This window comes from Corvus brachyrhynchos, unplaced genomic scaffold (assembly GCF_000691975.1).
Source record: "Corvus brachyrhynchos isolate BGI_N302 unplaced genomic scaffold, ASM69197v1 scaffold200, whole genome shotgun sequence".
Taxonomy (NCBI): domain Eukaryota; kingdom Metazoa; phylum Chordata; class Aves; order Passeriformes; family Corvidae; genus Corvus; species Corvus brachyrhynchos.
The window spans coordinates 1967875-1991846 of NW_008236184.1; the positions used below are offsets into that span (position 1 = coordinate 1967875).

Here is a 23972-nt window from a genome sequence, read left to right on the forward strand (position 1 = left end):
CAGGACATGCCTGAATTGTTAGTTGTTGAAAATTGTCCTGGTAAAATTCCATTATGTTCTTTCTGTGTTTTTCCCCTCTTCCCTAAACATTGATTGCTGACAGCTGTCAGAACAGAGTGCTAGGCTGGACCTTTGGAACTGACCCTGCATGGCCACTCTTAGGTTCTTATGCTAGACTGATAAGTACTCTTTTTATTAAAAAAAAAAATCAAAATACTGATTTTTAGCTTTTTTACAGCTCTGCATATTTCACACTTACAATTAAGGGCAATAATATTTTGTCTATATAGATCTATAAATAACAGTAATAAACATCTCTTCCCTAGGTGTGCCTTGCAATAGCTCATTATTCTCAGCCAACGGATCTTCAGCTTCTCTTTGCATTTGAGTATGTTGGGGAAATATATCATAATCCAGGTAAGGATGAAAGTACTTGGATTGTGCTTTTTTCCTATTTTGTGATATGTATTTTTACTAAGACTTCTGTCCAGAAGCCGTGGCAAAAAGCATTTGAGGTTTTCTCCAAGGGTAAAAAAATAGGCTCGTTCTGCACCCAGCCTCTTACTCATGGTTATAAGTCATTCCTTGGGATAGACATTAATGACCAAAATCCAAAGAAATGTCTTTCCTGTCTTAAACAAAGCCAAACCGTGCCAGCATGAATACTCCTGTTTCTCAGTTCACGTTTCCATCCTCCTACTGTATGTCTCTGTTGGTACTCTGGGTACCCAGTGAATGTCCCATCAGGCAGGCTTGCTCACCTGCCCTTCTTTTGGGAATAAGTTTCTCTTCTGGTGGTATTGCAGGAGGATTTGTGCAACTTGGGACTCCATACCTTCTTTCCTAGAGGCTTACTAGGCAGTTCTTACCACTCAAAACCTCCACCACCCCTGCTGAGTTGGAGCACACCCTCTCTGCTCAAGGCCAATCTCCAACTGAACCTTGTCAGTTAGGTAAGCCTGCAAAGATGCCTTTGGAACTTGATTTCTAGTGTAATGCTGTGCGGTCACTGCTGAGTGTTCCCCAGCCAAGACACAGCTGAGAGCCATCAGAGCTGTAGGGTGACAAGCCTCCCCACAGAGCGTGCTGCTGCTGCAGAGCTGTGGTACTGAGATCTGAACTCAGCAGCTGGCACTAGAAATCACTGACCTGCCTGTTACAAAACATGAACCTCTTGTGGAATTACAAGATCAGGCCTTCAAATTTGCAAAACAATGCATGCTTTTCATGCGGGTGCCTCCATGACTGCCCTGTGCATGCACATGAATGATTGTGCATGTGATAATGTTGCACACATAATTACACATGGAATTTCTTACCTCATAAAGCTTGGGCAGTTATTAAGGTCCATGTATTTTCATGTTATAAAGTACTAGGGAGGAAGCCAATTTGCCAATAAAATGCCGATAAAATGTTAGTCTGTCACAAAGTTGCCTTTACTCTGTCCTTAAAATACCATTTGCTATATGGAAAATTACCTAGTGGAAGAATTACATAAGGTGGGTAAAAATGTTCCTCTGGAGTAGCAGACCAGAATGGCAAAGGAGAGTTGTTCCGCTGTGCTGCAGTTCCTAAGATAGTTTGAAATTTGGTTGGGTTGGGTTGGGGTGTTCATGTTGTTGTGAACCCTGGTGTTTGTCCCATAGATCTCTGGTTTTGCTCTTGCAATTCCAGTGCTGTTTAATGACTCTCTATTCCTGCTAATCCCAGCGAAGTAAAAGGTGAAATGCTGTCTTAGTGCTTCCTGAGGAACATAAAAAGCCTGCATTGCTCTGGTGTGTGTGTACGTTGTTTCTTTCCCAGGCTATATTTGATAGTTACGTATCCTGCCATTAAACAGGAAAATTAACTCTTTTTGTAATGATCATATTTTTGTTTACTGTCTTTGAAGAACTACTTCAGTCTGATTTTAGTCCTGTTTTCTTCTGAAAATCCTAAGTACTCAGAGTGCCAGTGCAAGAATGAAGTTGATAGATACAGAAAGCAGAAACCACACAGGTTATGGGATGTCAGCAGAGCCGTGACGCTGTTCTGCTTCCTTTGGGCAGGCTCTTGCTAAAGCTCAGAGCTTTCATGGGGGAGGTAACAGTGCTGAATTTCAGTTTATTCTACTTTCATCTAAAAATGTACTTCAAGTGTCAAGAAACAAAATGTAATTTCTTTCTGGCACAGCTGACTGTCCCCTTGGCACCTAAAGGATGACCAGCAAAGGAGATCCTTCTGTACAGTAACAGCCTCTGTAAGCTCCTGGTTCCTAGACACAAAGTGATTTTTTTAGTGTGGATATAAATATAAATTTATATAGAAACCCCTATATTTTAACATGGTCTTCCATTTCTTTTATTTGCTGTTAATACAGCAGTCATTTGAAGTTGCTGAAATTATGTAAGTTTTATTTTGCTTTCTTGACATGGTACCTATTAAAGGGTAACCTGTAAAGGGCTTATGTTTTTAAAATGTTGCAAACTTTGGCATATTGAAGAAAGAAATCCTGTGACTGGAGATAACATTTGTTCTTGAGTATTAGTATGCCTTGGCTTCTATCAAGCAGCACAGCAGGCCAATTTTATGTTGCTTTTCTATTAAAATTGCAGGGAAAAAAATACACTGACATCTTCTTGTATCATCAAGCTGTCATTAAATCACTGCTTTCTTGTAATACAGCAATAGGTAATATAGATAATACTAGTCCTGATGCTAATGGTATATTTTTGTAATTAGGAAGGTAAAGAGTTTGATTTTTTTTTTTTAATGGGCATTGATGACTTTCCTTTTCCTAGCAAAGAAGGTGAATGGCATAGACCCAGGAGGTGGTGGTGGTGGCATCGGCAATGCCAGTGGTCAGCAGACTCCTCTGTTTGAAACTTACTCAGATTGGGATAGAGAAATCAAGAGGACAGGTGCATCCGAGTGGAGAGTGTGCTCAGTCAATGAAGGTTATATGATCTCCACTTGGTAAGTGTCTCTTGGAACACCAGCAGGAGGGAATTGGGCTGTCTTGTCCTGTGTCTCCCACAGCCTCCATCCCACCCAAGTGGGCACTGCACCTCCTAATTGTGCTGCTCTCTGGAGAGGCCCCCAGATGAAAGATGCTGCAGATCTTGTCCCTAAAGGAAATGTCATGTTTTGGCATCTGTTGCTTTCGTGCTTCTGTACTTCCACGTGGGACACACAGTTTCTCAGCAGCGTCCTCAGGGCTGTGCTGGCACCACGGCTGAGCCCTCACACGGGGCAGTGGCAGCTGTGCCCAGGGGCTGCTCTGGGACAGCCTGACTGAGCTGGTGACACAGCACTGCAGCAAGAGGGAAGATGGTAAAAAACACAGGGAAAAGTAACCTTTTTTTATCATGTTTTTTCCACAAGCCTTCCAGAATATTTTGTGGTTCCATCTTCCTTAGCAGATCAGGACCTGAAGCTGTACTCCTACTCCTTCATTGGGAGGCGAATGCCAGTAAGTGTCCTCTTTGTTCTGGGTACTGCTCCTGGTCATTGCATAGTATTCACCTTGGGGCTGTTTATGCCAATTAACAGAGTTCTGTGCATAAGATTAAGTAAAAAATTTGTACAGAATAGCTTTAACCTGAATTATTGTGGTGTTCCTTGTGTTTTTTCCCCGTGTTAGTTATGGTCCTGGAATCACCCCAACGGGAGTGCCCTTGTGAGAATGGCCAACATTAAAGATGTATTGCAGCAGCGAAGAATCGATCAAAGGTAAATGATTGGTTGTGTTACTCTTTAATCAGAGGGCTGGGGTAACACCAGTGGTGACTGTGTGACACAGCAGTGGGTGGCAGTGGAGGGGACGCAGTGTGACACTGCAGTGTTGTAGTGCGGGAACTTTGGAGAGACTGTTCTCTGGATGTGGTTCTGGCACAATTTTCATTCAAGGCCATTCCAGTTTCAAATACTGAATAACTTTTCAGATTTTAAGGTATGTTTATTTTTTAGGGGGCTAATGATTCAGATGACAGAATTTATTGATAAAAGGATCAGATTTTCTGTAATACAGCTTACGTTGGTAGAGATTTTCTTACCTCCTTCAGCAAGACAGTAAAAAAACCCCTTCATTTGTGGCATTGGGAAATACAATTCTATAGATTTAGTGTCACAATGCACATGGTATTTCTGTGAAATGTTTGTCATTCACTGTCCTTAATGAAAGACTGAAGGCATTTAGTGCTTTGTGTAGGTAGTTTACAAGGTTGATATTTTTGTTCTTTGGTTTAATTTGTAGGGTGACTTTTGTAGTAGTGCAAACACCTGCATTTTGTGTTAGGCCGGAGCTCTGAGTTTTAGTTGAAACACTGTCAGATTTCCTGACTTCATAAACTTTATATATGTTCTCTTTATTTAGCATAGATAAGTCTTACTAAAAATGATGGAAAGCTAAAAACTGGATAGGGTTATTTAACTGTCAGTCAGCCTCAGATTTCATTTCCCTAACGTAATGTTTTAATGATCCAACCTTTCCATTTCTTTGTTTTGTAATTAGCAGACACCAAAAATGGTCAGTAGCTTTATGGAGGAGCAATGTATCTCCTGAATATGAACTAGCAAACTCTTTTTTTAGAATGAGGTGCATGTTTTAAGTGGTTTTAATTGCTTGCAGTTAAAGACAGTGGCATGTTTCTTGAAAGACTGTTACCTTCCTCTCCAACAATAAACCTGCTGATTCTTCTCCTGCAGGATTTGTAATGCCATAACTCGAAGCCATCCCCTGAGAAGTGACGTTTACAAATCTGACCTGGACAAGTGTCTCCCCAACATCCAGGAAATCCAGGCTGCACACATCAAACTCAAACAGCTCTGTGTCAATGGTACGCTGGGCTGTCCTTCTTTCATGGGGGTGGTTTTCCTGACATGCAGTGAATTCCAGTTGACCTGGCTGACAGGGACTGTTACTGGAAGTTGTTCTGCAGTGTAATTACTGTCCCTGTTGCAGAGCCTTTCGATGAAACTGAAGAGAAGTGGCTGTCCTCACTGGAAAACACTCGCTGGTTAGAGTACATTAGGTTGGTACCATTAATAAAATGATGTTCAATGGGATGTGCAAAGCATTCAGCACTGTAAATAAGCAGTGCATCAGCTGAAGGATTCTTTGGTTTAATATGTAAGTTAGGTAAATACAGATAACCCAAATATTTTTTTCTTGTAGACTGAACTTCTGTTAACTGTTAAATCACTTTCTTTTCCTGTCTAGAGCCTTTCTTAAGCATTCTGCTGAGCTTGTCTATATGATGGAGTGTAAGCACGTTTCTGTAGTTCTACAAGGTAATACAACAGAGAGCACGCTGTAATTATTAGCATTACTGTGATAATGTAGGTAAACAGATTTAGATAACATCAACCGTAATCTTTGTACATAAACCCCACGGCTTCTGAACATCTCAGGCATTTGGGGAACTAGAAGGGAAAATAGTTTTCTTATGTATCTGAACTGTAGTATAGTCCTTAGCATCAAAGGAATATTTTGCTTTACGTCTTTGTGGGTTTTGTAATGATAATGATGATAGAATCAAAACCTTAGGGTGAATCTTTGTACTGTGTTAATTGGGCTAATAGACCCTGCATAAGCAATATCAGTTTAATTCAGAGGTTCTATACACAAAAGTATTTCACTCAGTGCCCACTCCCTGTGTCTGTGCAAACAGATATTTCAGAGAAAAAGACACTGAAAACCTTGCTCATTTCTGTAATTTTTACAAGACCTGTTCGGCTGGTATATCCCACTCTGCCCATGTAATGGCCTTCCAAAGAATGCTTCAGGGTGGAAAAATGCTGAAAATTTCTAGCAGCATGAACACCCTTCTTCTCAACACATCTTGGTTTAACTATCGGGCATTTGGGTGGGTATTTTGTTCTTGATGAATGCACTGCTGTGCTGGATATTGCAGGAACCCTTTCTATAGTATAAATCTCAGTTTAAGAAAAAAGAAGTGTGTCTTTCTTCTAGTTTGTTGGGGTTTTCTTTAATTATGAGAACAATTAAAACAACTGAAAGTATATTTTAAAGGAAATTCTAAGAAAACCATGGGACCTAGTTGCACCTTTTTGCTCTTTGAAATCTAATTCTGTGCATTTATACCTTATATGTTCTGTACATTCTGTATGTTATTTGCAGAGGAAGAGGGACGGGACCTGAGCTGTCTTGCTGCTTCTCTCATTCAAGTCATGCTGGATCCCTATTTTCGAACAATTGTTGGATTTCAAAGCTTAATACAGAAGGAATGGGTCATGGCAGGATATCAATTTTTAGATAGGTGTAACCACTTAAAGAGATCTGACAAAGAGGTAAAAATTAATTGTATTTGCATGTGATCACAGTATCTGCTTGATATCATCCTGAACATTTATTCGTACAGAAATCTAAAAGTAAAAATGTGTTCTAATACTTTCAAATCTCATTATAGTAATATCAGAGGAAAGGTATCTTTTCTTTACCCTCTGTAGCCATGTGAGAATCAGTGAAATACCAAGTGCAGTCCAATGGGTTTTTATGTTGCTTGAGGGTTACACATGAAAGCGTCTCACTGCTACAAACACTAACACAGCTCATGTTTCAAATTGAAACCAAAGGAGGTGAGGAGAGGGTTTGGAGGGGGTAGTTTTGCTGTGTGTTTTACCAATCCTTGTTCCCATCCCTGTGAAGTTATCACTCTGCAGTGCTTTCAGAGCAGGCAGCCACATGAGCAGACACAGCTGCTGGGAGATGAGGGAGGGGAGCGCAGGGCTCGGCTTCCAGCACTGCCAGCTCATGTTGTTTGGCCTCTTCATAGCAAAGAAGGGGCTGCTAACTGCAGGTGGAAGCACAGAGGACCCCGGTTAGGAACCTTTTTCAGGGACAATGCCCAGAGTCACGGAACAGGAATTTATATCCCCAGAGTGTGGAGCCCACAGATAAACCGAGGGCACTGAGCACCAAGCGGAGAAAATGTGTGAAGGGATAAAGAAATGAGATGCCAAGAGGGAAATAATGAAAAGCAGCTATTTTGGCCTTAGGAAAGGATATACTGAAGAGTGAAAATGGGAAGGAGGAAATATTTCTAAAGCTTTACATAAATGATGGTTTATACTTTTGCCATTCATGGGCTGCTATGGAAAAGAGCTAGAAAATGTAGAGAGAAATAGAGAGAAATTATCATGGCTGAATTAAAAGCTCTCTAGTCATTTCAAACAAGGAAGTAAATACATTGTAAAAACAAGGCCAAGTGGCAAGGAAGGCTCATACAAGCACTAGTTTGGAAATTATGAGGGACGTACAGATGGCAGAAAGGATTTTTGCAGCTGCACAAGTATGAGGGGAGCCCGGGAAAGAACTGTGTTTTTACACAGAAGGGAAAGCTATGCAAAGATAGTGCTGAGAAAGCAAGTGGCTAAACAGGAATACAGGGTGTTACAGTTGCATAGTATCACGAAAAATGCAAGACTCCAAATAGTTTACCCTGTTGAGTAATGTACCAAATACCCTAACTGCAAAGAAATCGGTATGATTTGGGAAAAGCTTATGTTAAATCAGATAATTCCTTGTTTCTTTTCCCAGTCTCCTTTGTTCTTGATGTTCCTTGACTGTGTTTGGCAGCTGCTGGAACAATACCCAGCAGCCTTTGAGTTCTCTGAGGTGTACCTGACCATCCTGTATGACAGCGCCCGCATCTCCTTGTTCGGCACCTTCCTCTTCAACTGCCCTCACCAGCGAGTCAAGGAAAGCACTGTGAGTAAGAGAGGCTGCAGCTGCTTGTCCAGCAGGAGACTACAGCCTGCCCCCCTGGAAATAACAGCATCCCAGCTAAATGCTTCCTGTGTGTTCTTCAAAATGGCACACTCTGTTTGGGGCAAAATATTCAGGTCCCCAGGTGAATACAATCAGAGTGTCTTCTCAGGTGATCTTTGCAGAGACAGTGACTAACTATCCAAGAAAAAAGTCTATTGAATTCCTTTGTTGTTTTTTTCCTAGGAAAACATTGCTACTGTACATTATTATTTGTACTCCTCTAGGAAGCAAATCTGTATCTGGAACTCAGGAAGTAGAATGACAGGCCATAAAGAGAATTTCATGCTTCAGGCAAACTTTGAAATCTCTTAACAGAATTTTTTAAATAGTTGAAAAAGTTGGGGATGTTGCATAAAGTTCCAATAGTAATATACAATGGAAGCATTTAGAAAACTGAACACTTAAATTTGTTTTTGAGAACTGGAGCTTATCAGAACTGTGTAGAAAACATTTGATGGCTGATAAAAGTGAAACTTACTTATTTTGTTAAATATTTTCCCTTTAGAGTTGTAGGTAGCAACCTTACGAAGAAGCAGAGTACTGAGGGACTGTTGCTGTATTCTCAAAATGCCAATTTGGGGGTTAAGAGTAAGCCAACAAACAATTTAATGTAATTGAAAAGTAACTGCACAAATGCAGAGCAGCTGTTTTCTCCTGCTGTCTTGCTGCTCTGCTGTGCTGCCTCTAAATTACATCCCTGCTCCTCTTTGCCCAGTAGTTATGTGCTGGTTTTAGGATTCATGAATAAGCCGATTTTCTTCGATTTTAATCTGCCTGAATGTTAACTTCTCATAGGAATTTGCTATAAGCAAAAATATTCAGCTGGGTGATGAGAAAGGCCTCAGGTTTCCATGTGTTTGGGACTGGTCTCTTCAGTTCACGAGCCGGGACCGGCTGCTGTTCCACAACCCGCTGTACGTCGGCAAGAGCGCGCCCAGCGTGCACAACGGGGCCCTTCGGACCTTCAAGCGCTCCAAGGTGACTGGGGGGGCTGTGAGGGGCTGTGCTCACTCTCAGGGGTCCTGCTGGGGATGCTGCAGGTACCGTTGCAGGAGCCTTCATTGTCTTGGCTTCCCAGCCTAAAGAAATGATTTTCTGTAGAAGTAAAGATGTAAATTGTTGAGCCTTGTGTTTTAGGACATTTTCTGATGTGGCTGAGTCACTGCCAACATTTGCATTATTTCACCTTTGTAAAAGTGATGACAGGCCACTTTTTCCCCCTGGGGTTGTCAGTATTTTCAGTAAATACTGATTATAAGTCAGTCATTTGTTGCTACAAAACATATCCATTTCTTTTTAAAGGCCACAAGTGGCCACAGTTTGCCCTGTGAGCCCTGCAGTAGTGACTCACAAGCTCAGAACTATTTAAAGGTCACAGCATTTCTCTGGATGATGCACCCTGGCAGTTCAGGGAAATTTACTATTCCAATGGATGTAGAACTGGAAAATTACCGGTATTTATTTTCTGCAGAAGAACTACAGCTCCACACTGCGCGGTGTCCCTCCAGCACTAAAAAACGGAATAATCGGTGAGCAGGAGTTCCTTCCAAGAAGAAACTCTCTGATACTAAAACTGAAGCCGAACTTTTTCCAGCCAGTGGAGGGGCAGAGCCACAATATGGAGCAGTACTTCAGAGACTGGTTTGCAAAGCCTGTTGATTTGCACGGAGTCATTCTGCCCAATCTCTCTGGAACACAAATAAAACTGTGGAAACTCTGCTACTTCCGCTGGGTTCCTGAGGTCCAGATCAACCACGGCGGCTCCATCACCGCTTTCCACAGAGTTTCTTTGCTGGCAGACGAGGTGGACATGTTAAACCGCAGCCTGCGGCAGTACAAGAGCAACTCCTCCTTGCAAGGCCCCTGCTCGGAACTGGATCAAAGCAGGATGTACTTCAGAGCTAATGGTTTAAATGACACCTCTGGTGCCCCAGACTTTCTCTCCTCCTCCTTCCCATTTTCTCCTGTAGGGAACCTATGCAGACGGAGCATTCTGGGAACACCTTTAAGCAAATTTTTAAGTGGTGCCAAAATCTGGCTATCCACCGAGACGCTTGCAAATGAAGACTGAGGTGATGTGGAGGTTTAAAGGTTTAGGGAGAATACTGCATATCATTTTGTCTTTTCTAACTTAACACTGCTAAATGCGGCGTTGAAAGCTGTAATAATTTTTATATACAAACATTATGTAAGATTTGCACAAATATTTAAAAGCAAGGCAAGTCATGCTTCAAATCGCACAATTTTGTCTTCAGTAGTTCTCATCCGCTGGGGCTTCTGCTCCCCAACTCCTCCTGTTCTTGGGGGTTTGGCTCATTACAAGTGATAGAGCATTTCATCAGCTAATTGAAAGGCTTGGTGTGGTCATTAATGAGGGTTCTGCTTCAAATACTTTTGTTTTCCCAGATAGTGACTGAAGTGACCCTTTGATAGAACAGCTTGGAAAGCCAAAGTAGTGCAGTGGAGATGAACTGACAGCTGAAATCTGGGATTATACTATTTTATCAGACTGCCTCTTCAGGAGTAATACTTACATGCATAGATACAAACATACTAATGTTCCATGACTTACCACCGTACATATGTGCTAATGCAGTGTATCCATGGAAGGGGTTGTTCCCTTTTCTTGCTCTCCCCAAAATGTGTTCATTAACAGTTAGTCAGATTTGTGCTCTTTGTCATGAGCTTGACTTTAGACTATAGAAATCCACATCAGGACAATGCACTGTTAACCTTAAAACATTTACTGTAGATACGGTATTGCAGTAGCTTTAGAAGTGCCTTTCATTGGGAGAAAACAGTAGCAGGATTACTCTAATGCAGCTGACACCCCCCCCCAACTTTTTAAAGCAGATTGTTGTGGCAAGTTCTTGTTCTATCCCCTGCTTCCCCCTCTCCATTTCTGGAAACAACAGGCATCCAGAAGAAACAGCAGGTATTCCCTCTTTAAGGTTAAGCTTGTTTTTAAGTCCCACAGGATCCTCACCTTTTTATAAGGGCACCTTAATTACTCAGCATTATATCCCTGCACAGATCCCGATCCCTGCCAACCCTCTCCTCATTTTTTTGTAGGATGAAGTAGCTTTCATCAGAACTCCTACTTGAGCCCTGCTGGAGGAGGTCTGGCTCCATATTGCCAGTTCCACGAGGGGTGCAGGTGCTGCAGTCACTGGTAGGCAGGTGCTGCAAGAAGAGCAGGGAGCGGTGCCTTCTTTCTGCAGACGTGCACATCCATAGGGACAGTGCAATGCACAAGCACTGCCTGAGGGAATTGCATCCAGTAGCCTCTGTCTGCTTAATGCAGCAGCCTCCTCATTGTTCTGAAACCTTTTTAAATGATAGCTCTCCCTGGATGCTGTGCCACAAAAGGACTTGAGTTTCACAGGGAGAAAGGCAGGAGCGTGAAGAATTCCAGGAGGGTGGAGAAATAGTGATGTGTCATTCTTGTAGGTTAAGGCTCCTGTCAGCTGCCTTCTCTGAACAGCAAGGTCATATTTTATATTAAATTATTTCTATGTAAAACACCAACACTGTTGAACTGATCCTGAGCCTCTATCCAGGTGTAGCCTTACCAGTTAAGGCACCAAAGGCCTTATATGATGGACTCAAAGCTGTTCTCAGTTTTCTCAGTGGGGAAAAAAGAAGGCTGCAGGATGGGAGTACACAGGATGGGAATACGCAGTGTATTTGAGTTGAAAAAAAGGGAAGGGGATAGGATTTGGAGGTCTTTGTTTGTAAAACCAAACTGATCTTCAGCACAGCTTAAATCACAAAGTGGGGTTTGGCTCCCAGGCTGTTCCCTGTCCAAGGCTGTGCTGTGCTCACACTGCTGGGGTTGGAGAGGGAAGCAAGGCAGGGCTGGTGCAAAGGTGAACAATGTCAGGGGAGTGGGCTGCTTTTTTTACCTAGCCAACCTTCCAAACCCTGTTCCTATGCAAAGAAGCTGGTGTGTGTGTGTGTGCTGTGCACAACGTGGGCAGGCACAGGCTGTCGTGACACAATGCCAGGTGCTTCTGGGCAACTGTTTGTGAGGAAAAAACGTGCATCACCTCAATTGCCTAATTATGCTGCAAGATGAGCTGAGCGTGTTAAATGGTCCACAAACCAGTTGTGTTTATTTCCAAGCTTGCTGGAGCAGTCATCTCACTTGTTCATTATCAAAGGTTTGTATTAGTTTGCTTTTGCCATTCCTCTTTTCCCATTAGCTTACTGCTTTCCCTGGCCTGATACTTGACATAAAGACCTCAACCTGTGTGCTTAGTGTCTTTTGGTACCAATTTATTTTCTTTTAAAATGACAGTTAAAACTATAGTGTCTTTTTTTTTTTCATTACTTAAAGATGTAACTTCTTTGGTTTAAAGGTACCAAAAATGTGTAAATACATTACTCCACAAAAGCAGCTGGTGGAATTAAAAAAAATGTTCAGGCTAGTACCCTTTGGGGGGAAAAATGGGTACTATATTTAAACAGAATTGTCTTTTATAAGGAGATTTCAGACATTTTTACATTTCAGTTCTAAAATGTGTACAGATGCTGCAGAGGGTCTTTGTATTTTATATATATAGCATGGGAGAGGGTTAAAAATAATATGCCTTTATAATAAACAAAACCTGTCAAAATACCTATTTGCCAAACAGACTTAAAAAGAAATTTTATAACATTCCAAAAAGGGAGTTAGGTAAGCAGAGGCTGAGAGGGGGCACCTCCTGCAGAGAAGAAGGGAAGAGATCCACCTTTCCCTAGACTTGAAGACAAGGTTCTGCTTCCTTGTGTGGCTCAGCCTTGCTGAGGAGTCTGAGCAACTGCTGTGTCTGTGGGAGTGAATGTGTGCCTGTGGATGCTGCTGCTTCGTCTGAGTTAAACAGCTGAATCCTTTCTGATATACTTTTGAAAGACAGGTACCAAGTGTAAATTTTGAAATATTCTCCACTCTGCACAGTTGCCTTATCAAGTCAGTAGGGACTGTTCTGAATATCTTTAATAACTTCCAAAAGCAATTTTGTGGTGTGAGTATGTATCTTTAACTTCTGTGTACAGAATACTGACATGCAAGTATGTATATATATGTCTGTGTATATATATGTACACATATCTCCCAGATTTTCGTTTCTGTTCACCATTTAAAACAAGATACTGTTAACGCCATTCTCATGTTGCAAGAGTAGAAAAGCTACCAAGCAGCTCATCCTTTTGTGTTTGTAGAAAATGTGCATTACTGCAGCTGTTCCTGGCGGAGTCATGACTTTGTACCACACATGGGGAGCTCCGTGGCTGCTCCTGTGGCTGCTGACCCCCAGAGCAGCAGCCAGGGCTCAGTGCAGGGCTGTGACTATGGTGGCACCTCAGCCTCCAGGTGCTACCCTGTGCCACACATGTCCTGCCTCCAGAAATGCACTGAGAACTGAGTGTGTGTGTGTGTCTGCCCAGGCCTGCACGTGTGCTTTGTGTGCACCTGCCTGCAACCACTCTGGTCAGTTAACTGCCTTGTGTTTTAATGAAAATGTAGCAAGCTGGGCAAATGTTTTGGCTTATTCTCAGATGGAAATATATTAAAACCAAAAAAAAAAAATCTAACATATATTTAAGCAAAAGATGAAATCTTAAATTTGCCTCTAACCAAGAGACAGAAATCTGTACCTCAAATTGCTCTAGGCAGTAGGTTTCTAATGCTGTTGCTGTGATGGTTTACAGTTCACCATTTCAACTGAAACTAAAACCTTTGTGCCTGATAATGATTTACTGAGTAAAGTAGCAGTGGCAGAAAGATTATAAAATCCTAATGCTGAGTTGTGAATGTGAAGTAAATTAGAGTCAATAAAAGTTTGTACCTTTCCACAGTGAACTTCAGGTGGTTTTCTTTGACTTCCCCTAACAAAAAAAAAAAAATTGTATGTGTGTGGTTTTTTCCAAGAATAGCATGGACAGTGTGCTATAGAAAGATGATTAATAAAAATGATGTGCAAATTACCTTTTTTCTGGCTATATTTTATTACAGTGTCTTCAGTTTGTGTGGTAATCAGAATTTCTGATAGCAGGAAACTTACTCTCTGGAGAGTAAGAGAAAAGATGTTGAGAGAAAAGAGAAAAGATGTTGGCTGTGTGTTAAAATTAAGAGAAACCCACGGGATTTTAATGTCTTAAAAGGGAATTCATCTTTTTAATTCCAATTGACTGACATATTTCTGAACGAGCAAACACATCAATTTATGTGGGGCAGAACTGACTATATTGAGTGTGGTCATCTTGGCACTGACCAACTCCTGTCTACTACCAGAAATATTTCCCTTTATACAGGTACTACAGATACAGCAGAAGGGGCTGTTAAATAAATTAGCCTTTCATACACAGCAGCACATTAGAACAGCATTAAAGCTTTATGCCCTACTCTGCCATCAGTGAACACCTGTATTTGTTTATGTACAAGTGCAAAATTCAAATACATAGTAGTAAGTGGGGACAGGCAGAGAACCACACTGGTCCTGACAATCCTGTCAAGGGGCTGAACTCACACCTTGCGAGGAGACCTGCCCAACATAATGAATCTGGGCCACACAGGCACCACAGAAATGAGCAGGACCTGATGTCCCAGATTCTGTATTGTAGAGATGTTCTCAGGGGGTACCAATGTGAAAGCAGCTCTTCCTCCTCACTGGGCAAACCCCCCAGATTACCTCAGAGAAGAAGTTAGGAATTGGGGAGGGAAGAGAAGGGCTCTGTTCTTCTGAATACAAAGTGACACGCAGTAAATCATACAGTCTTCTCTAATTATGTTTTAGAATGTTTTGTGCTAAAAGGACTACAGTAATGTTCCAAGAAACTAAAATTTTAGAAGAAACTATTTTTAATAAGCAGCAGCAGCAGCCAGTGGTGTGTGTGCTGCCTGTTCCTTTAAGAACACCTGAGCTACCCACATGATCCAACCTCTGTCAGCTGAGGCGTTTGCTCTTGCCTCCGACGTCCTGCACGTGACAAACCTCCACTGCAGCCCCCAGCTTGTGCAGCTCGCTCAGCCACAGCATCTGTTTAGGAGACAGGCGGTCGTTGGGGCCCTTCACCTCCACCAGCTACAAGGAAAGGGGGATGGTTAGGAGTGTGCCCACGGAGGAACTGAAGGATCATTAGCTCCCAGAGAAGAAGTATTTTTTTTATGGCTGTTATTTGTGACAAAAATGATAAAAGATGTTAGCACAATGGAAGGTCCAGTGGATGCTGAATTCTTACCCCATATTTCAAAATTTAACTGTAAGAATGAAATTTTATATGGCAAATATCCACCAAAACACAGACAGAGGCCCTGGTGAATGAAGACCTCTCATACTGAAAAATCAATTGTCTGCACCCTCACCTGCTCCAACTGATACTGACAGCAACTTAGGTGTTCTAGAGAACTAATTTCTGCTATTAGCTCTGTATCATAAACACATAACAAGTTGCTCCAACAGATGAGGTGTCCAGTAGTCTTCTAGTAGCTATTTCCCTACCATGCAAGGCACCATCCATGACTATTTACTAAATTTCTGTAGCAGACACTGACACAGTTGTAGACTCAAATAGTCCAGATTTTGTCTAAGTGGTGCCAGTAGAACCCCTTGCCACCAACAGTCAGAATGTGTGTGGCTGATTGGTAACAGGTGCTTTACATTACATTTAATCAAAGACCTTTTCTACACCAACCTTAGCCAGGGTTGATAGTTGCTGGCTCTCCCTACGCCCATTAAAGCTCCAGCACAGCTGCTGGAGGAGCAGATAATCACCCACTGCTCCGTGGGAGCTGGGCAGCTGAGCTGTAGCTCTGACTCCACCACCACAACAGGAAATTACAGTTTGTGTGGGCTGACAAGTGCAAGGTTTTACACGAGGGGAGGTAACTGAGCTCTGAGTATTCCCGTGCTCCCCACACACCTTGAAGTGCTGGCTGTGGGAGCGCCACACGAGCAGGTCGGGCAGCCCCCCCCGGCAGTGCCGCAGGTCCCTGGACAGCCGCCGGAAAACACCGCTCAGGAACGTTCCTCCAAGGCAAGAGACCAGGCTCTGCAACAGAAGGTTTGGTAGTTGGGGTTGGTTTTAATTTCCTGCAGAACCATTTCCCAACCCTCACAAGAATATTGGATGGCCCAGCTCAGTTCTTTGTTTAGTCTCGCATAACAAGAAACATTAACTAGATGTTTTCTACATTAATTTTCCTGCTGTGTTCCCAGCTACTGTTGCAGGAAAAGTGACCATATGAGAATATTGTAACAGTACCTGTCCAGGGGCTTCAACAAAAGTCTCCCTAATCCTAATTCTTCCCTCCCACCACTCTTGATCTGCCATGGTTCCATACCTCAATACAATCTGTGAGCACACTAGGGCCAGATGTAGTAGCTGAATGTCAAGCCTAATTGGGGTGCCCATGCTGGACAACACTTACTTACCTGGACTTGTGTGAGGGAAATAAAACGTCCCCAGTTAACCAGGGCTGCTGTTTTTCCCTCCTGACTGGTCCAGACATCAGCAACCAACTTTGCCAGTGTCTCAGAGGAAGCGGTGTGAAGCTGCTGGAGTCTGGCCTCTATGACAGCCCTCCTGTTCTCATAGAAGCTGTCAGTGTATAAATCCAGGGGGTATGTCTGGATGAAAAGGTAAATACAGCTCTGAGGAACTGCCAGCAGAGTAGCTATTCCCAGAATGACAATGTCCTACTTCATATTTTTCTTAACTAAAAAGTCACTCAAACATTGAGCTGATTTATCTTGAACATGCCCACCACATAAATATTTATTAACTAGGAAACATTTGTATATGTTTTAACACCCAATGCCAGTGCAACAAACACTGGCCACATCTCGGCCTCTGCTCTGTTGTTTTGAACTCTAGACAGAGGTTTCCTTTAACAAAGAATTCTGTGCATTCCCAGCACTCTGTGCAGTAACGTTCCAGGTGGGATCAAGACTGCTCAGGCACAGTGAGCCGTTTGAGGTGAAAGAACAAAGCTGTGATGAAGCTGGGGCTTCATCCTCCAGCACCCACAGGAAGAGCCCCAGACAGTGCTGAACACTCAGGGTGTAAAAAGCCCCTGCAGCAATTCAGCTTTGACTGCTGCTGAACAGGCAGGGCCCAAGAGCCACGGCAGCTTCCCAAAAGCAAGTGCAGAGTGCTTAGGAAACAGCCTTACAAAAATGGCTGCCACACATAATCCCAGGAAAATACAGCCTAGGAACGACCGAGAACCAGGTGTGAGCTGTCAGCTCAGCATTGTTTATGCCTGAGGATCATGATAGCCTTGCTCTGCATTAATAAGGACAACAAGAAGAGCTATTTGTACGAATTCCATTTCACAGTTTTGTATGGCCTTTGGAGTTACAGCTGTCCCCTTTCCGTCCTCCCTGTGAGCCTGGTGGTTTTCAGCTCAGCCACAAGGACTTCTGCTTCAGATGGTGAAGAAAAATAAAGCCACAAGACCACCTGGAATTATTGACCTTAGGGTGTTACAGGGAGTTGTTGGAGAGGGCTGTGTAATGTTGTTTGCTTGCTTCTTTGTCAAAAACGAGGGATGATCCCAAAAAAATGGTGGAGTGAGGTGGGTAGGGGTGTTAACAAACCCTAGTTTAAAAATAAGGCTACTGAAAAGAAACAGACTATTTTTTTTTCCAATGGAATACGTCATCTTCCAACAAGAGGAACAAGGCTGTGGCATAGCAGTATTTCTCCACTGACTATAAAGGACACCTTGCCCAGTAAGCTCAGCTACAGGACACAAGCATTTAGCCAGAGCAATCCCACCCTCTCTGACTGTGAATCCAGCCTGACACAACAACTGGTTACTGAGGGGGCCCTTGGTAATAAACCAAATGTAACAAATAATAAAATGAAGGGAACACCAAGGTGTGTCTGGAAAGTCCCTCAGAATAAAATGTTAATCTAATCCCAAGTAAGATTTTAACATGGTTACTGAATCTACAGCAATGGGCAAATAAATTAACCAAAGAAAGCCTTTCAAAATTACCTGATAGGAATTTCTGAACACGTCAGGTATGTCATCCATGAAAATGATATCCCACATTAGAATCCCATACAGTGTAATAAACGTTGAGCCTTCCCCATGAATACCTAAAGGGCAGATTTAATAAAAATGGAAACATTAATTTCTACAGCAATGTCATATGAAGAGGTACTGAGCCATCACAACCCAAAGCAGAAACATGCCATGTTCAGGTTCATGGCCAGCTGGTGTCAGCACACATTCTCACTGCAGCTGCAAATGCAGTTCATTCCTGCCCCATTCCCCTAGCCTGCTGCTCCCAGGCCAGGGAACTTCGGCTGCAGCACAGCTTCCATCCCTGCCCTGGCTCCCACAAGGCTTACTGGGCTAACTCTGACAAATTTTAAATATACTTTTTTAACATTAAAAAAAATACAATATGGATAATAAATATATATTAAAAACATGATATATATTTATAGTATATAATTACATCTTGTCTATCGTATCAAACATTATTCTATATAGCTGTTCTATTTTATTGTAAATATTATATATTATGCCTTATATATGTAAACATATTTTATATGTAAATACATATGTGTTCATGCATGTATACATGTGCCCCCATATGTGTATATATATTCATGCACACATATGAGCATGTCAAAACAACACGTCAAGGACACCAAGGAGAGTTCTTCAAATACCGCAACACCAAAAGGAAAACTCAGGCTAATGTGGGCCTGCAGCTAAATGGAGGGGGGGCCTGGCAACAGGGGACACAGAGGGCAGGGTTCTGGAACACCTTCCTTGCATTGGTCTTCACTGCCAAGACCAGCTCTCAGGGATCTCTGACCCAGGAGACCTGGGGAAAGGAATTTGGAAGACCTTTCCTTGGTTCAGGAGGACTGCCTTAGAGAACACGAGGGCAAACGTGACATCCACGAGTCCATGGGCCCTGAGGGATGCACCCAGAGCAGGCAGACACCATGGTGAGGCTACTCACCATCATCTTTGGAAGGTGGTGCCCATCAGGAGAGGTGCCAGAAGAAAGCAAATGTCACCCCATTCTTCAGAAAGGGAAAGGAGGACCCAGGGAACTCCTGGCCAGTCAGGCCTCACCTCAGCCCCCGGAAAGCTGACAGAGTGCCTCATTCTGGGAGCCATCTCTATCACATGGATGACAAGAAGGTGATCGCGAGTGGTCAGCATGGATTCACTACAGCTAAACAACGCCTGATGAACGTGACTGCCTTGTACAGTCAAGTGCTGTGCACTGAACAGGCTGCCAGAGAGGCTGTGGAGTCTCCCTCACTGGAGCTATTCCACAGCAATCCTGTGCCATGTGCTCTGGAATGGCTCTGCTTGAGCAGGGTTGGACCACATGACCCCACTGTGGGTCCTTCCAACCTTAACCATTCTGTGTTTCTATGACTCTGTGAACATTTCTATGTATATGTATGAACATACATATTCATGCGAACATAGGGAGACATATAGATGTATGAATATATATATGTATATAAATGCAAACACAAGGAAACACTTTTTCACTGTGAAGGTGATGAAGCACTGGCACAGGCTGCCCAGAGAGGCTGTGGAGTTACCCTCCTTGGGGATACTGTAAAGCTGGACATGTTCTGGAAGAGTGGGCTCTTGAGCTGAGGGTTGGACAAGATGACCCCCAGAGCTCTCTGTCAACTTCAGCCACTCTGTGATCTTTGTTTGTTGTTAGTCTGTTAGTACAATATATTATCTATAGTAGTGTAAGCATCATTACGTCGTACATACACATCCCAGAATGTATACGTTATTATACACTATGTAATGAATAGTATTGTGTGTATATATATATATGTATTATACATGCATGATACCTCATACATATGAGGGGGAGCGTGTATGTGTTGGGGTGTGTGCATGGAGCTGGAATGGGAATTCTGGATCATCACTAAATCACACATGGCCACTGCATGCTCAGAACTGTATGGAGCCAAGAAGACTAATGGTGAGTGGGTGGGAGTGAGGAACTGAGTGGGGATTTCAGCACAATTCTCCCAAATTCTAAACATTGTCCCCTCCCTATTTACCCTTTTCTGACATAGCCACTTTTGCTCCAACAGTATTTGGGAACATATCAGTAAAATAAAACTATATTAAAATATATATTTTATAGAAAGATACAAATTTTACCTTTAAAAATAACCTGCCTACCTTTTTGTATTTCACTTTTTTCCTGTAAAACAGACCTATCTGTTCTTACTGGTCAATGGCTTTTCACAGCTACTAAGTTGTAAAAATACACAAACAACTACTAATAGAGTCTTTCCAAAAAATCCTGCAGTGTTGTGCTATTGGTATATACTGTTTTCATGGACATCTAGTACCAAAAATCAGTGGAGGTTTACATTTCCTTAGTGACACTCCCATAAATGATAATGCTAGCATTTTGCCTTCTTTGTTCAATGGTAAGAAAGACAAAATAAGTGATTTTCTGTGTAGATGAAGAAAAAACACTGGGGTTTTCCTAATACATTTCAAAACCACCTTTGGTAAATGAAGGCAGCAAATCATTAAAGGCCAGGAAGCAGGTCAGGTTGAAAATACACGTTAGAGCACTTTGGTAAGGAAACGATGTATTAGAGGTGCTTGGGAAGGAAACAGAATCTGGTGTAATGAAATCAGCTAAAACTGGTCTATTAAGCAAACTGATTAGTAAATAGTTTCTTTACTCCCACAGTTATTTCACTGTAAAATATCCCCAAACCAACAGCGCTGTTACCCTGATCGAAACCATTCCTCCTGTAATGAGTTAATGCCAGTTCCTCCACTGAGCACATGACAGTGGATACACTGCAGTCTTCTCCTCCTTCTCCATCACCAATATCCTCCACGAGAAACACAGATTTTCCCATTCCCATCTGAGGACACATCTTTCCACTGATTGTAACCTGAACATATGAAAACATTTGGTTACTTTGCATCATCATGTTAAAAAAGCTTTAGCCCAAAACCCCCTTTTCAGTTTTCTTAAAATCAGAACTAGATTTGTTTCCAAAAATCAACTGAATAAAACTTAACCTGCTATTCCTGTGAAATCATCCTGTTTAGCTTTCATAAACTGGCACATTTTTCAGAAAACAAATGTCTAGCAAAAATGCTGGGCAGATGGGAATGTAGCCTTTCTATATGCAGGACCAGGAGCTAAAATACAGAAGACTGAGGAGACTGAGAGAGGAAGTGCGGCTCTGCTCTGATTTTGTCCAGACAGAATTATCTTTACAATGGCATGGAAGATTTTTTAAAAATCCATTCTAATATGATACAAGCGCACCACACTGAATACTTGCACAGCACATATTTAGAGCGTGTAACTCCCAAAAGTTCTGAAAAGAATGCTGGCATTTTTTTCAGCCATTATTCTAATGCTGACACTATGCTAAGGTTACTATCACTTTTTCTAGCACACAGAATGCTTGGCCTGCAGCCACCAGAGACAATGCACTGATCTGATCAGACTCTTCAGACAGAAAGGCTCTGAGGGCATTACTGATAAATTAGTGGAGTTTATGGCTGATCACACCCATAACACATATAAAGCAATGCAAATTAGATCAGTGTACAGCTGACTAACTTCAGACAAGAAGCTGACCAGTGTAGAAGCAATTGATTACAAAAGGCTTTTGTTTTAGAAACACATTTGTATTCCTTTTCCTGAAGCATGTCAGTCAGAGACTGGTGTACAAATGTAACAAGTCTCCCAGATTATTTTTCCTTGTCAGAAGTAAAAGGAGCTCACAAGTTGCTGCTCCCTTGCTTACATGTGTCACATCCTCCACAGTGAGGAGGGGCAGGTCCTGCAGCAGGCCCTGGAACTGCTTGCAGCTGGGGGAGTCTTTGATGCGCAGGGCGCGCTGGCACAGGGACAGGCGGTGACCGGTGCGCACGGCCGGGTCTGCCAGCCCTCTGCGGATGCAGCCAATGGCCTGGCAAAGAGCAAGGGGACAAACAACAATTTACAGAGATCTCTGCACACCTCTCTGTTCAAGAGCAATTGACTGAAGGAGCACAAACATGTGAGTGTAAAAACGAGCATACAGGACAGGGCCACCTTGCCAACTGATGTAGTGGAGCTCTAACCAATGAGTAACATTTTGCAAGGAGGCTTCTGGATTCAAATTTACACTAGTACAGTAAAAAAAAGTCCTCTTCATTTCTACTAATCAGTATAAGATTAAAGAAGTGGATTAATTTTCCTAGGAGAAACTGGTTGTCTGACCTTGGGATTCCTACCAATATCTGCATTTTTAGGAGACTCTACTCCACTGTTCTTTCCATAAGAAATATTTTTTTAATGTTTTCAGACAATGCCTGCAGTGTTTCCAGCTTTCCAGCAGCAGTTGTGAAGATACCTTCTTAATGTTTTTCAAGTGCTGATGTAAATTCAGAGCCAGCCGATCCCACCATCTCCCTCTGCTGTCAGCACAGTACACATCCTGGGCCAGGAGGCTCTGCAGCTGCTGCACTGCTTCCTGTAGCAATGGGATTGTACCTTTATTAACTGGCTTACAAAACCAAGTTCAAGTTAGCTTGTCACTTCCCCTTCTAATTAATGAATACTACAGAAAGTTTGTCTCTGGACAATCCAAACCTACTTTTTACTCCATTACCCAATATACCTGTTTCTGATGCATATGCGTATCTTAAAAACACTAGAATAGAGACATTTTTTTGTAAACTTAAAGGTTAGCTGCCAAAAATACAGTATTTTTATCCTTTCTGTATTTCTCATTGTATATAAAAAATATCTAAGTGTTACTTGCTGCTTTTTTGCAGAGGTGAAGTCTTCAGAATAATCTGATTTGTTTTAACATGTAAATCAAAGGCCTTTGGAGATATTAGCCCCCAAGGGAGAGGCAGGGATTTCTGGAAGAATTCTCTTTCAAGATTTTTCTTATTTAAAAGCAATAGCCAAATCTAGTGAAACACAGGTATCTTTAAATAATGAAAGAAGCATATCTCAGCAATAGTCTTACGGTGTATTATATATGGTAAATCTTCAATGCATAAGCAGAAATCAAAAAAATTTAACTTTCTAGAGCAGCACAAAAAAAGGGCTCTTTTCCCTTAAAAGTAACTTGTTACTAGAACTGCAGCAAGGCCTGGCAAACATTACCACCATTTTCCAGCCATATCAGAAATGTAAAACAATGTACAAAAATTTAAGCACATATTCCTATTCACTTCACCACTTTACCTTATACTTGTGAAGTCTCTGCAGAATTTCAACTCCTTGAGAAAGGATTCTTGTGTACACCCAGCCAACCGTGAAACGTCGCAGGTAATCAGGTAAAACTCTGTGATAGCTGAAAAATAAGAGCAGCTCAGATCCACTTTAAATTAATAAAATTCTTTTACTAAGAATACTTATATCTAAAGCACTTATAAAAATTAAATGCCTTATATATCCAAATTGATCTGAAATGAGTATCCCAGCTGCAAAGTCAAGAACCCAAAGGTAAGGCAATAGTTTGGCTTAGGGAGCAGCACTTGCACAGCGTATTTTAGTTTCAACACCAGTGAAATTATCAGTTAATCAGTTTTACAACAGATGCAAAACAGTAACTTATTACATCATATTTTGTTACCAACTTATTCTCATAAACCAGAAGTTGAACTTCAGAAACAAAGCTGGATAAAAGAAGTCTAGAACAGGAATTTCCTGCCATAAAAGAAGACTAACATCTTTTCAGTAGGCACCTCTGTGTTTCAGGACAAAGTCTTTTAAATGTCTTATTCAAATCAAAATAGATTTTTCCACTGTCTTCAGTGTAAAATGGAACAGACCTCCCAATGACCCTCTATGAATATTATTTTAAATCAGTTCACATGGAACTGAATATCATGCCAAACATAAGGCTTTAACTTGTGGTGTATCATTAAGCCAGAAAACAAAATAATTAAAAGAAAAACTGATAAAGAACGCTTCATATCCAATACATGTTATTTCAGTTCTCAGATATTCAGTAACATTTCCTGAGCAACACCCACTTGGAAATCTCAAGACGTGAATAACCCAGCATGTTTTCCCATAACATTTGCAACATCCTTTTGTCCACAGTGAATTTTAATTTCTGCTTATTGCCATTTGTTTGAAAGTCATAAAAAATACTATGACAAGGGAAAAATAAGGCTGTTGTTCTCATGCACTGGCACATAGAACAGAACTGTTTTAGT

General features: G+C 41.9%; 2 protein-coding genes across 4 annotated transcripts in view; one reads left to right on the top strand and one right to left on the bottom strand.

Annotated features, from left to right (window-relative positions):
• Positions 1-13738, top strand: part of MTMR10 (myotubularin related protein 10) — a 42752-nt gene extending 29014 nt beyond the window's left edge. For 2 of the 3 annotated variants that reach the window (XM_017737600.1, XM_017737605.1), the window contains exons 5-15: positions 327-417; positions 2781-2955; positions 3364-3451; positions 3623-3711; positions 4687-4817; positions 4943-5012; positions 5201-5271; positions 6122-6291; positions 7541-7711; positions 8567-8749; positions 9243-9842. In XM_017737600.1, the coding sequence (XP_017593089.1) occupies positions 327-417; positions 2781-2955; positions 3364-3451; positions 3623-3711; positions 4687-4817; positions 4943-5012; positions 5201-5271; positions 6122-6291; positions 7541-7711; positions 8567-8749; positions 9243-9842 (1839 nt within the window). Of the gene's footprint in view, positions 1-326; positions 418-2780; positions 2956-3363; positions 3452-3622; positions 3712-4686; positions 4818-4942; positions 5013-5200; positions 5272-6121; positions 6292-7540; positions 7712-8566; positions 8750-9242 lie in introns of all 3 variants that reach the window. The other variant, XM_017737596.1, reaches the window with a different exon arrangement.
• Positions 13739-13898: 160 nt separating this feature from the next.
• The window catches only part of FAN1 (FANCD2/FANCI-associated nuclease 1), a 16915-nt gene continuing 6841 nt past the window's right edge, over positions 13899-23972 (bottom strand). The window contains exons 6-13 of the mRNA XM_008636967.2: positions 22993-23101; positions 22148-22267; positions 21557-21721; positions 20518-20686; positions 17757-17860; positions 16186-16380; positions 15674-15802; positions 13899-14835 (exon numbers count right to left, since the gene is read on the bottom strand). Of these exons, the coding sequence (XP_008635189.1) occupies positions 14698-14835; positions 15674-15802; positions 16186-16380; positions 17757-17860; positions 20518-20686; positions 21557-21721; positions 22148-22267; positions 22993-23101 (1129 nt within the window). The 3' untranslated portion in view covers positions 13899-14697. The remainder of the gene's footprint in view (positions 14836-15673; positions 15803-16185; positions 16381-17756; positions 17861-20517; positions 20687-21556; positions 21722-22147; positions 22268-22992; positions 23102-23972) is intronic.